Source organism: Saccopteryx bilineata, chromosome 9 (assembly GCF_036850765.1).
Source record: "Saccopteryx bilineata isolate mSacBil1 chromosome 9, mSacBil1_pri_phased_curated, whole genome shotgun sequence".
Taxonomy (NCBI): Eukaryota; Metazoa; Chordata; class Mammalia; order Chiroptera; family Emballonuridae; genus Saccopteryx; species Saccopteryx bilineata.
Window position 1 is genome coordinate 91832510 of NC_089498.1, and position 15879 is coordinate 91848388.

The 15879-nt window shown below is 44.7% G+C and overlaps 1 protein-coding gene across 10 annotated transcripts in view; it reads right to left on the reverse strand.

Moving 5' to 3' along the window:
• ARHGAP22 (Rho GTPase activating protein 22) overlaps positions 1 to 15879 on the reverse strand; it is a 206553-nt gene that overhangs the window by 57874 nt on the left and 132800 nt on the right. For 2 of the 10 annotated variants that reach the window (XM_066243431.1, XM_066243430.1), the window contains exon 2: positions 6174 to 6331. The exons of 6 other annotated variants lie outside the window; for them this stretch is intronic. In XM_066243431.1, the coding sequence (XP_066099528.1) occupies positions 6174 to 6237 (64 nt within the window). In that variant the 5' untranslated portion in view covers positions 6238 to 6331. Of the gene's footprint in view, positions 1 to 5481; positions 5576 to 6173; positions 6332 to 15879 lie in introns of those variants that run through there. 2 more of the 10 variants (XM_066243434.1, XM_066243435.1) reach the window with 2 other exon arrangements.

Genomic DNA, 15879 nt, shown 5'->3' on the forward strand with positions numbered 1-15879 from the left:
TACAAACAAGGAAGTCTCTGATACAAAGTCACTTATCTGAGGCATAATGGGATTCCTCATAAGAATGCACCACCCCACATCATGCAACAGTCAAGCGTGTGGGGAAAAGCTCAGTCTTAAAACTAAGCCTTCGCCAGAGTCCCCAAACTTTTTACACAGGGGGCCAGTTCACTGTCCCTCAGACCGTTGGAGGGCCGCCACATACAGTGCTCCTCTCACTGACCACCAATGAAAGAGGTGCCCCTTCCAGAAGTGTGGCAGGGGGCCAGATAAATGGCCTCAGGGGGCCGCATGTGGCCCGCGGGCCGTAGTTTGGGGATGCCTAAGTTAGGCTATAAGGACCCTGCCTGCTTACAGCCTGTCCCCCACACCCGATGCAAACTATAAGCGAGCAAACATATATATCATATTTACAAACTTATTTGACCAACAAATGTCTACTCGCACAGCCAATAAAACCACTAGACGCAGAGTGACTGCCTGCCTGTCCCTCCATATGTAGGTGTAAGGCCAGTGGTCACGGCCACCATCACAGCCGCCTGACTCTTGCAGGTTCGCATTTGATCCGGACAGACGGTAATGAAATTGTGGAGCCATAAACTGGTGGTCCATTTTCCTTTATTCTGACTCGCACCCAGCAAGCAAGTAAAAACACACAGCGGGAAACATTTCCCTTTCCATTCAGGCTCCCAAAGCCACTGACTCATCCAAGTTTCCTAGAATCAGAGGTTCTCACCTCTTTGCCTCCATTTTGGCTGCCTCCTCTCCCCCACATGGCCTCTCTGTCCCCCTGGAACGTGATCTCTCCATAATGGCCTCCTAGCTCTTCCTTTTAAAACTTTTTGGCACGAAGGCCTTCCCCCAACACATATTAGCATAACCAAGCCCCTTCCTAAGCAGGAAGGCAATCAGCCGCCCCACATGGGCAGCAGCCATCTTTAACAGAGTGAGCAAAATATACCTATCAGCCCGACAGTAGGGCATTACAGAAACATCTTGTTTATCCAGAAATCACTCATCTGACAATCCCATCAGCCATCTAGAGTCTGGGGAACAAATGAAGCAATGAATGAGAAGCCAAAACAGGCTTCAAAACACTGAGAGCCAAGTAACTGGCCCTCAAAGACCTTACTTGTTTTACACACATTTCTAACATGATGTCTCCCTGTCTCTATGGTACCCACCCAGTGGATTAGAACAGGTAAGTTAAGAAAAGATTGAGAGAGCTAACACAGGCAGCTGTGACAGCATCAGGAAGCGACAGATGATGGCAAGAGAAGACACAGAAATTCACAATTCAGAAAAGATTAGCCTTTTGAGACAAAAGGTGAACAGTATCAACAAAATCAACTGTTCAAATATGCACAACATGAAAGTCCATCTCCCTCCCGCCCTCCTCCAGGGCTGTGCATACCAGACTCTCCCCTTGGAGCAGCTCCTCTGACCATCTTCTCACATCTCCTTCCAGGACAGCTACCTGCGCAGGTGTGGCTGTGCAGAGGCCACCGGGAGGACCAGCAGTTTGTTCCCATCTACAGGGAGCTCACAGCCCCAAGCAGGGATGGGGTCAAGCCCTAGAAACTGCAAGATTTCCCATCTTAAAGACAGGATGCCACCAATAGTGGTTGTGACACTAGCTCCTCCTCCTCACAGTAATCTGCAGACTGAGCCTGGTGGAGCTCATCTTAATGATAGGGAAACCAAGACACAGAAATACCAAGACCCGCCTGAAGTCCTGGAGCCAGCGAGTGACATGGGCTTCCTCCTCTCAGAGGGTCTGTTTCCCAGGGCCACACTGCCTACCGCCAGTATGGTGAGACTCCAGTTCAATGCCAGGGCTCCAGCACTGAGGCAGGTGTCGTTCCTCATATGGTGGTGCTTCAGGAGCCCCAAACCAGCCATGGGGTGGCTGCCTGGCCCGCACCCCAGATTTGCACTGCCAGGAACAGCCCTCGTCAAAGGTCTCACATTTTGTGCTGCAGTTGTATATAATGACTCCACCACTGGTCAGCAATTGGCCCAGTAACCTTCATGACCAGCCATTACCAGGGACATGCCTGTCAGGGACCTGAAGTGTAAAATCTCACCATGAGGTTCTGGACATCAGTCCCAGCCTGGCTAATGTAGCTGCTCAGCAAGGAGACTCTGTATCTTGGCGGCCACCTTTGCAGGCAGTGAGGGCTGGGGTCCTGCCAGACCTACCGGACACAAAGCAAGGCCTGCTGCAGGCTCGAGACTTCGGCCATGGGCCAAGGACAGCTGAGCTGCCTCCTTTTGTTCTTTTTTTTTTTTTTTTTGTATTTTTCTGAAGTTGGAAACAGGGAGGCAGTCAGACTCCCGCATGCGCCCGACCGGGATCCACCCAGCATGCCCACCAGGGGGCAATGCTCGGCCCATCTGGGGCGTTGCTCTGTTGCAACCAGAGCCTTTCTAGCGCCTGAGGCAGAGGCCATGGAGCCATCCTCAGCGCCCGGGCCAACTTTGCTCCAATGGAGCCTCAGCTGCAGGAGGGAAAGAAAGAGACCGAGAGGAAGGAGAGGGGGAGGGATGGAGAAGCAGATGGGCGTCTCTCCTGTGTGCCCTGGCCAGGAATCAAACCTGGGACTTCTGCACGCCAGGCCGACACTCTACCACTGAGCCAACTGGCCAGGGCTGAGCTGCCTCCTTTTGGAGGGACGTCTGATTTCTCTATGCAACACATGGTTAGGCCCTAATGATAGAAGACACAAATTGGGAAACCAGCAAACACTTTGAATGTCTGGGCACACCACCTGGGGCTCCAAACCACACCATATCCTGCCAGGGACACAGGAAGGTCTTGCCAGAGCATCACGGCCCAGTTGGCAGGGCAGCTCCGTGAGGAATCTCTGCCCAGAACACAGCACTCCAAATACCCAATTCCCAGTGCCTCCCAGGTACCACAAAACTCAAGGCTAATGGTGACACCTATCCTGAAAAGGCATGGTGTGTACCACTGAGCTGAGGACGAGAAATGCACGTGGCAAGGTCCCTGATGGCATAAAGTCCCTGAAAATGGGGAAACGAGGGTGCTAAGAGTTTTTTATTCCAGAAGAGAAAAGCTTTATCCTCCAGGGTCCTCCCTCCTGACCAATCATCTGATGGTCAACTGATTCCATCCAATCTTCACTGAGCAAGCCCATGTGTGGCCTTGAGAACAGGCTGAGAGTGGAAGGCTGGAGACTGGGGCCTACTGGGGTCAACCGACTGCAAGAAGGGCCCCATCTCGCCCGCAGACAGCCGAATGCTTTTTAGGCCAGCCTGGGGGACTCAGTCCACGCTGGACCCTACAGAGCCTCACTGGAGAACATCCTCCACCCCCAATGAGAGAGCGCCAGCACTCCGCCCAGGAAGCAGAAGAGGCTTCCACAGCAGAGACCAGAAGTGGATGCTGGACACAGCAGAGCTTTGTTCCAACTTCCGCTATAAATTGTCATGCAGACGCTCTGTGAATGACACTGTTGTGGTATTTTAAGAAGATTCTACAAATAGCACAAACTCAGAATGGGCCTTAGAGCCCGCTCATAAATGTGCAGTGCCAAGGGTGGCCAGCCTGGGAGCTGCGGCCAGGACAGTGAGGCCTCACAGGGCAGGATGCTGGGTGACCTGGGCCTTTTCCGGAGCTCCATGGCCTCATCTCCCCAGACTCACCCCACCCCCTGGCCCCTAAGCTTCACTGAGAAGGAGCAGCTCCCCAGCCTCTCTGAATAAAGGGAGGGGTCCGTGACACCCTTTCCACATCTGCTACTCCTAGATTTTCAGGGATTTCCACGCTCTGCTGACGTCTTGTGGGTCACAGAGGAGGGGGGTACAGGAAGGATGTCCTTAGGTTTTCACCAGAAATCACTTTATTAGGTAGCCAGGGAAACCTCAAAGCCCCCGCTGCCAAGGACTAGTAATTGGAATCTTTCCATGAGCATTCTTCCTTGAGACCTGAATGACAGCTGAGGGGAGAGAACAAGATCCCAGACTTTGGAGTCATTCAGAGCTGGGTTCAAACTTAGTTTCATTGGGGTGGGGGGCATCTGGGTGGCCTGGGTCTCAGATCTCAGAGCCTCAACATCTTCATCTCTAAAACCAACATTATCATACCCCCCTGGCAGGGAAGGTTGAGAAATCTGAAACACAGCACATGCTGTGCTTGGCACAGTGAGCATTCGGCAAAAGCCGACCTCACCATTTACTGGACGGGTGAGTGTAGTCCATGCATAAAGTGTTCCTAAGCCAAGGCTAAAAAAACTGGAGGACATGAAGGGAACCTCTTTGAACCCTGTGTATAAACAGGGGCATCAGGATTGTGGAGTCAAGGCAAATGACCAAGGCAGGATAATAGAGAGGGCCATAGCCTGTGACAAAATAGAGGGAATTAAGTCTGAGCCCAATATGTCCCTTCCAGGACTTGGAAAATGTTGAGACAACAGGGAAAGGATCACTTTGTTGGAGCACATTCAGAGTAGGGCTACGTCCCAGGGGCGGACTATGCCCACCCAGCACTCAAAGGTGGCACAGAAGAGCCATCAGCTCCCTTCCCCAAACCTTATCCTTGCCTCGAATGACTCCTGAATGTCCTGCTCCTTCCTCCACTCAATGCTCTGGAGTAAGGAAGGTGAGACGCCCATTCCGTAAGTACCCCAGCACAGCTCTGTGCACAGAACCTGCCCTCCGTTCCTGTGGGCGGACTAAACCAGAACAAAGTATGGCAGTCTTGTTCAGAATCAAAAGGATCCCAGACTCCAGGGTCCATGGATGAACAACTCTCAGCTGTGACAAACTCTTTGGCCTTAGGCAAGTCACTTCCTCTTTTGGGGGGTCTTTTATAAAACCTCACTTGGGAAATGAGAAGGTGGGGCCAGGTGATCTCTGAGGGTCTCTCAGCTTACCCCTCTGAGCCTGTATGTTATAAGTACCGACAGTTTGCTCACTAGCAAGATAAAATTCAAAGTTTGAGTGGTGGATGTTCTCTGGAACCTACCCCTGAGAGACCTTCCTTGGAAAAGAGCATGTCTGTTCCCCAAATTGGACAGTAGCCTGTTTGCATGCAGGTGACCCTGGACACGGCTTCTGGGGCCTCTCTAAGGTATAGAAGGTGGTAGCGTCTCCCAGAGGGCCGCAGTAGCTCCAGCTGTCCTGGGGATGATAGTGCTGGTGGACACTCATCCTATGCTGGTCCTCTTCCTCCACGCCCTCGCTGCAGCAGGCACCTGGTGAGGCAGGGTTCTCACAGCCATGCAGAGGCCCAGAGCCCCATGCACCCACAGGGACACAGCCAGTCAAAGTGGGAATGTCACTTTGAAATGAAGGTGGCCTGACTCCAGCGCCGTTCATGCTGTCCTTGCACTCTGCACCCCCAGTCTACAAGAGGCTCACCCTCAGTCCAGATGAGCTGTGTGCTCTTGGAAAGAGACAGGCCTCTCACCATCTGACTCTCCTCATCAGGACACTGAGGAAGTGGACATGACTTACCCTTAAAGATCTCTCCTTGCTCCCAAGATCAGGGGCTCTCTGCCTCCAGAAGTTTCTGCAGCAGACTGGGTGGTGTTCACAGCCTAAAGAGTGGCTCCACAGAGACCAGCACCAATCAGAACAGAAGTGGACCATAAGCCCACGGCCAGGCACAAAGCTTCTGGCCCTAGATAGTGAAGATGCCGAGGGTCTCCAGGAAGGCTGGAGGGCAGGTGCACAGGGCCTCACACCAGCTCCTGACCCAAGCCTCATGCTCTGCACTTGCAGAGACAGTCTTACAGAGGGCAGCAGTCTTTGTGAAAAAGGGCACATCTGAGTTACAAAAGATGGAACTGAACTCACAGCAGTGGCTGTTCCTGCACAGCCCTGGTGGGTCAAAGTGAAAGCCAAGTTACTAAACACTCACTCCCCAAGGCTGGCTTCTGGGCCTCCGTGTGGGGAGCTGGCAAGCAGGGGCTGAAGCACAGCAGTCCCCCCCCCGCCCCTCCCCCCACGTGCAGTCTGTGTGAGTCTGAGCAGGCTCAGGGCAAGCTGGTGACAGGGTAGCTCCCAGCTCCAGGGACAGGCAGCAGCCCCCGGCCCAAGAAGAACTCTGACTGGATGGGGTGGGCAGGTCCTGTTGTGACTAACCCTTCAAGAGGAACTGAGCCTGACTAAAGCCACAAAGGAGAAGCTGCTGGTTTGTGACTGACCTTTGACTCTTTCCAAATTGGGTGTCGGCTTGGGAGTGCCCAGGCCTTTTGTTACAGGTTTCATTAGTAAAGGGCATCACTGATGTACGTTTCACTCTCACTTCAGGGTTTGCCACTGCCAGCTGTCAGAGTAAACACCTGGCTTTGTGCCGTGCAGTCTGAAATAAAAGGAGCACAGAGTGCATGTTAGCAGGGTGGACACGGGGCCAGACAGCCTGAATCGAAGCCTCAGCTCCAAGCGGCCTGGGGCAGGAAATGCCACTGAGAGTTTCCTCATCTCTAAAATGAGACCAACAATAAAATCCACTGGAAGCTTATTGTGTGGATTAAATAAATTCCTATATAGAAAGTGCTTAGCACAGGGTTTGGCACATAGTGAGTGCTATATATGTAGTAAGTTCTTTTATTGCAACAAAACGACACTGGCCTCATGATTTTATAGAGTTTAACCTACGTCTCAAGCCAATTATAACTATTTCCATTATTGGGCGTGTGTGTGTGCGCGCACAGGGACTCCAGCAACCTTACATAGAGGGACAATTTAATTCTTCCATTGTGATCCTGGTGAAGTTGCTGGTGTCCCAATGTCCAGATGAAGCCAGCCCTCTTTGGCTCAGAGAAGTAACATGTCCCGAGGCTACACAGACAATATGGGATAGAGCCAGAATTCAGAACAAGATCTGCCCAACTCCCAGCCATCCCAACACTTCACACTGCTAGGGTGAGGCCCAGCCTCAGGCACCTAAACTAACATTCAAGTCACCACTCAGCATCTAGGTGAGATTTAGGTAAAAAGGACAGGCCAGGGGAGAAGATCTAATTACCTGCTCACATACCTTGGTATGTATTAGCATCTCAGAAAGTCCCCAGAGCTACAATGGTATCTGTCTTACCACTCCCTGAAAAAGCCCCATATACAGAGCATTGTCATTATGGACCCTGACTCACTATATGGAAAAGCCCTGCTCCAGGGTATTTGTTGAAAACCATCAGTGGTAATTCTCTGACATTACAGTTGCCTAAAGGTATGATACTAATTGGAGCAAACACAAATTGGCTAAAGGGAAAATCTGGCAAATGAGAAATCTACTTGGGGCTCTGAAAAACTCTGACATGTTTCTGGAACTTGACAAGGCCATATACATGTATAGAGCTGTGCCCATTAGCGGGGAAGATCTGAGAAGTCCCCCATTTCTCACCTCTGGCTGATTTTGACTCCCTGAACAAGCAAGAAGTGAAGACTGAGGCAGAGTCATAAACCACATAAGCACTGAAGGTGTGCCTCAACACACACTCACACACACACACACACAAACACACACACTCAGCAAAGGGTAAAAGGCTTACTGGTTCAAGGCATTTAATTATATCTCTGACAAATCAGTAGCTAATCGCTAAATTAATTAAAAATAGACTTCAGTCTGTGGGTGCAAATCTCAGATTTTTCAGATTTAGTCCAGGAAGGTCACTAAATGGCTACGACTACAACACCTGCAGAGAAAAGGGTAGACTGTTTGCAGAGTTGCCATATTGTATTTTCTACAACAGCATTTTTCAGCCACCAGTCTGTGAACTGGCATCAGTCCACCAGAAATTTTGTCCCATTACACAAAAGAGTTAACCACTCTGATGTTGTATTAAGATTATAGTTGAAAAACACTGATCCGCTTTTTGACAAAAGATTACAAGACACAAAAAAAAAGAACGACACAAAGAAAATATATGGTCCATATACCAAAAAGAAGCAGTCAATAGAAACTATCTCGATCCAGATGTTAGACTTACTAGACAAAGACTTCAAATAGGGTATTATAAAGGTGGTCAAAGACTAAAGAAAACCATGTCTAAAAAATTAAAGGTAAACACAACAATGATATCTCAACAAATAGATAATATCATGAAAGGGATAGAAATTATAAAAAAGAAAAATAAACAATTCTAAAGTTTAAAAACTATAATATCTGAGGTGAAAACCCACTATAGAAACTCACTAGCATATTTAAACTGGCAAAAGAAAGAATTAGTAAACTTAAAGATAGGTCAACTGAGATTATCCAATCTGAGGAGCAAAAAGAAGAAGAAAAATGAATGAAGTCTCAGAGACTAGTGAGCCACCACCAAGTGTACCAACATACACATCATTGAATTCCTACACAAGTGGAGAGAAGAACAGAAAGAATATCTGAAGAAATATTGTTGAAAACTTCTCAAATCCAAGAATCTCAATGAATTCCAAGTATAATGAACTCAAAGAGATTCAAACCTAGACATATTATAGTAAATTTTACAAGGACAAAACAATCTTAAAAGAAGCAAAAGAAAAATGAGAAATCACATACAAGGCATTATCAATAAAATTAATGGTTGACTTTCATCAGAAACCATGGGCGTTAGAAGGAAGTGAGATGACATTTTTAAAATGCTGCAGGGGAAGGGGGGGAGAAAACTATCAACCAAGAATTTTATATCCAGGAAAACCATCCTTCAAAAACGAAGAGGTAATTAAGGCATTCCCAGATAAACTAAGAAAAAGTATTAAAGCCTGACCTGTGATGGTGCAGTGGATAGAGCATTGACCTGGAATGCTGAAGTTGCCAGTTTAAATCACCAGGCTTGCCCAGTCAAGGCACATACAAGAAGCAACTACTATGAGTTGATGCTTCCTATTCTTCTCCATTTCCCCACCTTTCTCTCTCTCTCCTCTCTGTAAATATCAATAAATAAGATCTTTTTTAAAAATTAAAAGAGAGAGAGAGAGAAAGAGACCATTCAACTCTCCATCCTAGTAGACATGTACTAAAAAAAAAAATCTAAGGGGAGTCCTTTAGGTAAAATGAAAGGACATTAGATAGTCACTCAAATCCACATAAAAATTATAAAGAAAACCAATAAAGGTGACTATATAGTTAAATATAAAAGATAACATAAATGTTTTTTTTAGGGCCCTGACTGGATAGCTCAGTTGGTTTGTGCATGTTCCTGATACGTGAAGGTTGTGGGTTCAATCCCTGGTCAGGGCACATACACAAACTAACTAACGAATGCATAAATAAGTTAAACAGATTGATGTTTTTTTCTCTTTCCCTCTCCCCCTTTCCTCCCTCTCTCTAAAAAAAAAATTAATTAATTAAAAATTTTTTAATATATATTTTAGCTCTTTTATCTGATTTAAAAGACAACTACATGAAGCAGTGTGGCAGACTGCGAGTTGACAAAAGCACTTCCAGTTTAAGACTTTTAAGCCAAAAGGAGAAGCTCTTCCCCACAACCTCTGATTGCTTGATTAAGTTGCTAAAGGCTATGCCTTTCTTCACACCTCTGCGTTAGCTGTGTTTCCACTCATCCCATCCTCCATGTCCCTTGAAGAGACTGGAGGCAGTTTTCTTTTTACCCTTTGTTTTGCAAAGTTAAGATATTATGCATGGTGGGGGTTTTCTGTACTTGGGAGAATTCTTGGTTTTCCTCAGAAATATGACTTTGTATCTAAGCTTTCTTTGTTTTGCTAATGACTTTGCTCTGCCATATAAATAAAGTAGTTTGAGGTGGAAACTTGCTCTTGCAAGCCATCAGCTGTGCAGTGGGTCTTCCAGATCCCACCCTTTTTCTTTCTGTGTTTATTTTCTAATCCTCAACAGTTCCCACCTGAGACCTACAAAATTACAAGTTGCAATGGTTTGCAATAAAGCAGTATTTATAAAATTGTGTTGACAGACTTAGAGTGTAAAAATATGTAATTAGTATTCCAATAAAGGCACGAGGAAGCTGAGAGGACAGTTATATTTGAGAGAAAATGTATCCTGTTGAAAGTAGTATTAATTTGAACTAGATTGTGTTAAATTAAGAAGATAACTGTGGGCTTGGCCTGTGGTGGTGCAGTGGACAGAGTGTCAACCTGGAATGCTAAAGTTGCTAGTTCAAAGCTCCGGACTTGCCTGGTCAAGGCACATATGGAAGTTGATGCTTCCTGCTCCTACCCCCATCCCCCCATCTTTCTAAAAAAAATGAATAAGTAAAAAAAATCTTTTAAAAAAAGGGAAAAAAGATAACTGTGCCTGGCCTGTGGTGGCGCAGTGGATCAAGTGTCGACCTGGAATGCTGAGGTCGCCGGGTCCAGGGCCCAGGCTTGCCTGGTCAAAGCACACACAAGAAGGAACTACTACAGGTTGATGCAAGCTGCTCTTTCCCCCCACCTTTCTCTCTCTCTCTTCTTTTCTCTAAAATAAAAGAATTAAATCTTATATTTAAAAAAAGATAACTATATTCCCAATAATGACCACTCAGAAAACAACTACAAAAAAATACTATGAAGAAACAATAAGAAAATTAAAATGTTACAGTAGAAAATGCCAATTTAACACTAAAAGAAGGTAATAAGGGAGGAATAAAATAAAAAAGACAGACTTATAGAAAACAAACAGCAAAGTGGCATAAAACTATCTCATCAGGCCTGACCTGTGATGGCACAGTGGATAATGCATGGACCTGGAATGTTGAGGTCACCAGTTCAAAACTCTGGGCTTGCCCCATCAAAGCACATATGAGAAGCCACTACTACGATTTGATGCTTCCTTCCCCTCTCCTGCCTTCTTTCTCTCTTTCTCTCTCTCTCTCTCTCTCTCTCTCTCTCTCTCTCTCTCTCCTCCCTCTAAAATCAATAAATTAAATACTTAAAAGTTTTTTTAAAAACTACCTTATCCGTAATTACAATAAATGTAAATGTACTGACCACACCACCAAAAAGGCAATGACTGATGTGATAGATTTAAAATACAAACAATTTTTTCTATAAGAGACACATTTAGATTTAAAAACTCAAATAGGTTAAAAGTGAAATGATGAGAAAAGATATATCATGCAAACATAGAGAGCTAGATGTTTCAAGATATATCATGCAAAACCCAAAATAGAGCTAGAATAGCTATATAAATATCAGACAAAATAGACGTTAAGACAGAAATGTTACTAGAGACAATAAAGAATATCTTGTAATGATAAAAGGTTTGATCTAGCAAGAAGATTTAACAACTATAAACAAATATGCCCTTAACAACAGAGCTCCATAATTCATAAAATAAAAATGAACAGAACTGATTTGAGATTCTTCAGTAATAATTGGAGACTTTAATATTCCATTTCAATAACAGCTAGAATAAGTAGACAGAAAATAAGGACACAGAAGACTTGAACAACACAAAGAACAAGTTTGATCTAATATATACCTATAGGACAACCAATGACAGCAAAATTCTCATCTTTTTCTAGTGCACATGAGCCTGACCTGTGGTGGCACAGTGGATAAAGCGTCTACTTGAAACCCTGAAGTTGCTGGTTTGAAACCCTGGGCTTGCCTGGTCAAAGCACATATGGAAGTTGATGCTTCCTGCTCCTCCCCATTCTCTCTCTCTCTCTTTCCCTCTCTCTCTCTCTTTCTTCTCTCTAAAATAAATTTTTAAAAAAGAGTCTAGTGTACATGGAACATTTTCCAGGATAGACCAAATGCTAGATCATAAACCAAGTTTTTAACACTTCAAGAATTGACTAAAACAAAATATTAAAGTATATTCACCAACTACAGAACAATAGAATTAGAAATCAATTAAAAAAGAAAATATGGAGAATTCATAAGTATGTGAAAGTTAAGCAACTCAGTCATAAATAACCAAAGAAGAATTCACAACAGAAATTTACGAAACCCTTGAAGGTGAATAAAAATGAAAGCAGGCCTGACCTGTGGTGGCGCAGTGGATAAAGTCTCGACCTGGAACACTGAGGTCACTGGTCTGAAACCCTGGGCTTGCCCGGTCAAGGCACATATGGGAGTTGATGCTTCCTGCTCCTCCCCCCTTCTCTCTCTCTCTCTCTCTCTCCCCCTCTCTAAAAGGAATAAATAAAATCTTTTTAAAAACTCTAAAAAATTAAAAACACAACATATTAAAACTTATGGGATGCAGAGTGCTTAAAAGGAAACTTATAGCTATAAATTCATAATGTAAATTTCATTACATTATAAATGAAAAAAGATCTGGCCCGGGCTGGATGTCTCACTTGGTTGGAATATTGTCCCAATATGCAAAGGGCTGTGGGTTCGATCCCCGGTCATTACACCTGCAGGAATAGACTAATGTTTCTTTCTCTCTCTCTCTCTCTCTCTCTCTCTCTCTTTCTCTCCTCCCCTTCCTTCCTCTAAAATCAATCAATAAATTTTTAAAAAAGAATATTAAAAGAATAAAAGATCTCAAATCAATAACCTAACATTATACCTTAAGAAACTAGAAAAAAACTCTGACCAAACCAAAATAAACAGATGGAAAGAAATAATTAAGATTAGAGTAAGCCTGACCAGGTGGTGGAGCAGTGGATAGAGCGTCGGACTGGGACCCGGAGAAGCCAGGTTCAAAACCCTGAAGTCGTTGGCTTTAGCATGGGCTCATCCGGCTTGAGCATGGGCTCACCAGCTTGAGCAAGAGGTCACTGGCTTGAGCATGGGATCATAGACATGACCCCATGGTCAATGGCTTGAGCCCAAAGATTGCTGGCTTGAAGTCCAAGGTTGCTGGCTTGAGCCCAAGGTTGCTGGCTTGAGCAAGGGATCACTCATTCTGCTGTAGCCACCCAGTCAAGGCACATATGAGAAAGCAATCAATGAACAACTAAGGAGCTGCAATGAAGAATTGATGCTTCTCATATCTCTCCCTTCCTGTATGCCTGTCCCTATCCATTCCTCTCTCTGACTCTCTCTCTGTCTCTGTCAAAAAAAAAAAAAAGATTAGAGTGAAAATAAATAATATAAAGACTAAAAAGAATAGAGGAAAGTCAATAAAAATAGAAGTTGGTTCTTTGAAAAGATTACCGCATTTGACAAACTAGCTGGAATGACCAAGTAAAATAGGAGAAGGCTCAAATGACTGAAGTTGGGAATGCAAGAGCAGACAGCTCTGCCAATCTCACAGAAATAAAAAGGATCCTAAGGGAGTAATATTCAAAAAACTGTATGCCAACAATTATATAACTTAAATAAAATAGACAAAATCTAGAAAGACATTACTAAAACCAACTCAAGAAATAGAAAATCTAAATAAACCTTTAACAAGAGCTGAATAATTTCAATAGGCCTAAAAATATTTCACTGAAGAATTCTAGCAATCATTTAAAGAGAATTAATACAAGACAGTTTCACTGGTGAATTCTGCCAAGCATTTGAAGAATTAATATCAACTGTTCACAAACAGTTCCAGAAAATAGAAGAGGAGTGAACAGTGCCCAACTCCCGTGCCACCAGTATTGCTCTGATAACCAAACAAGACATTGTGAGAAAACTACAAACCAACACCATTTATAAACACACACACAAATCCACAATGAAACACTAGCAAAATGTGTCAAAGGACAAAATATGGTACCAAGGAAAGAGCCAGGACATGAACCTGGGAAAAGAGCCCATTATAGAATGCTCACAATTACTACATGTCACTCAACTGCAAAACATCAATTGCTTTCTTTTTTTTTTTTCCCCCAAACACTATTTTATTTTATTATTTTTTATTTTTTTTAAATAAATTTTTATTTTAATGGGGTGACATCAATAAATCAGGGTACATACATTCAAAGAAAACATTTCCAGGTTATCTTGTCATTTAGTTCTGTTGCATACCCATCACCCAAAGAGAGATCGTCGTCCTCCCAGAGATAAATATCAGAGTAAATAAAATTGTGATGAAATAAAAAAAATACTAGCAAAATGCAATCCAAAACCATTTATTAACCGAAGAATGGTTAAATAAAATGTGGTATATTCATATTAAGACTATATTCAACCATGAAATGAAGTGAAGTAGTGATACATGCTACAACATGGATGAACCTTGAAAAAAATATGCTAAGTTAAAGAAGTCAATCACAAAAGACCAAATATTATAGAAAAGTAGTTTAGTGGAGCACCTGGTGTACAGGACAAAGGGGGGAGTGGTCTTTTTTTCTTTTAATTTTTTTTTATTTATTCATTTTTAGAGAGAGAGGAGAGAGAGAAGGGGGGAGGAGCAGGAAGCATCAACTCCCATATGTGCCTTGACCAGGCAAGCCCGGGGTTTTGAACCAGTGACCTCAGCATTCCAGGTCGATGCTTTATCCACTGCACCACCATATGTCAGACGAGAGTGTTCTTAGGAATGGGAAGTGACAGCATATGGGCATGGGGTTTATTTGGGGTGTAATGAAAATGTTTTAAAATTAGATTATGTTGTCAGTGGTAGAGTGTTGGCCCAGCATCTGGATGTCCAGAGTTCGATTCCTGGTCGGGGCACACAGGATAAGCAACCATCTGCTTCTTCCGTGTCTCCTCTTCTTTCCTTCTTCCCCTCCTGCAGCCAGTAGCTCAACTGGTTCAAGTGTGGCCCCGGACACTGAGGATGGCTCAGTTGGTCCAAGCTCATTGGCCTCAGGCACTAAAAATAGCTCAGTACTAAGCATCAGCCCCAGACAGGGTTACTGGGTAGATCCTGGTTGGGGCACATGTAGGAGTCTACCTCACTATCTCCCTTCTTCTCACCAATAGAAAAAAAAAAAGATTATGGTGATGGTTGCAAAACTGTGAATATGCTAAAATTACTGAGTGGTACAGTCTTCTACGTGGATAAATTCTGATATGTGAAATAAATCTTAAAGCTGTTTTAAAAAGAGTCTGGAGCCTGACCAGGCGGTGGCGCAGTGGATAGAGTGTTGGACTGGGATGCGGAGGACCCAAGTTCGAGACCCCGAGGTCGCCAGCTTGAGCACCGACTAATCTGGTTTGAGTAGAAGCTCACCAGCTTGGACCCAAGGTCTCTGGCTCCAGCAAGGGGTTACTCAGTCTGCTGTAGCCCCACGGTCAAGGCACATGTGAGAAAGCAATCAATGAACAACTAAGGTGTCCCAACAAAAAACTAATGATTGATGCTTCTCATCTCTCTCCGTTCCTGTCTGTCTGTCCCTATCTATCCCTCTCTCTGACTCTCTCTCTCTCTGTCTCTGTTTAAAAAAAAAAAAAAAAAAGAGTCTGGAGACGGGGTGTTTGTGGGAGAGCTCATGCGAAAGATGTAACTGAGTCAGGGTAAGCACAAACTGCAGAGCTGGGCTGGGGAAGGCAGGGTAAGGAGAACTATTTTAGGGGTTCACTTCATTTGCATGTTCCTCACTTTGGCCTCAAGATTCCTGAAGAAGAATCCCCTTATAGGCGCAAGGACCACAGACTAACAAGATGAGAAAATACCCCACCAGACATTTTCTTTGTCCCTTGAGTTCAGGACTCTTGAGCTGTCTGGAAAGCTTCTGATCCTAATGGTCAATAGAATGGACTTCAGGCTTCTCCGGGACTGGCTCTTCTCTGGGGCCGTAAGTCCACCAACACCACCGCCATCCCCCCACCAACCCCCAGGGGTCAGCAGTGTTGACTGTGGCTATGTGCTGGTTAAACAGATCTGTTCATAAACTTTGTCCAAGGGGAGCCACTGACCTTGCTGTCTTACATCCCCCCCCACACACACAACCAAATGACCGCTGGCTGAGCCCCTCCCTCAGTGGCAGGGAAAGGGCATTTGTCCTTCTAATGTCTGCTACTAGAACCACCATGCTTCTTCAGAGAACACCTGAGCTTGAGGCTGACACAAACCCTGCAGATCAGGTGTCTTGCTGGTTTCCTCTTTACAAAGGAGCTAACTAAGATTCTGAGTGG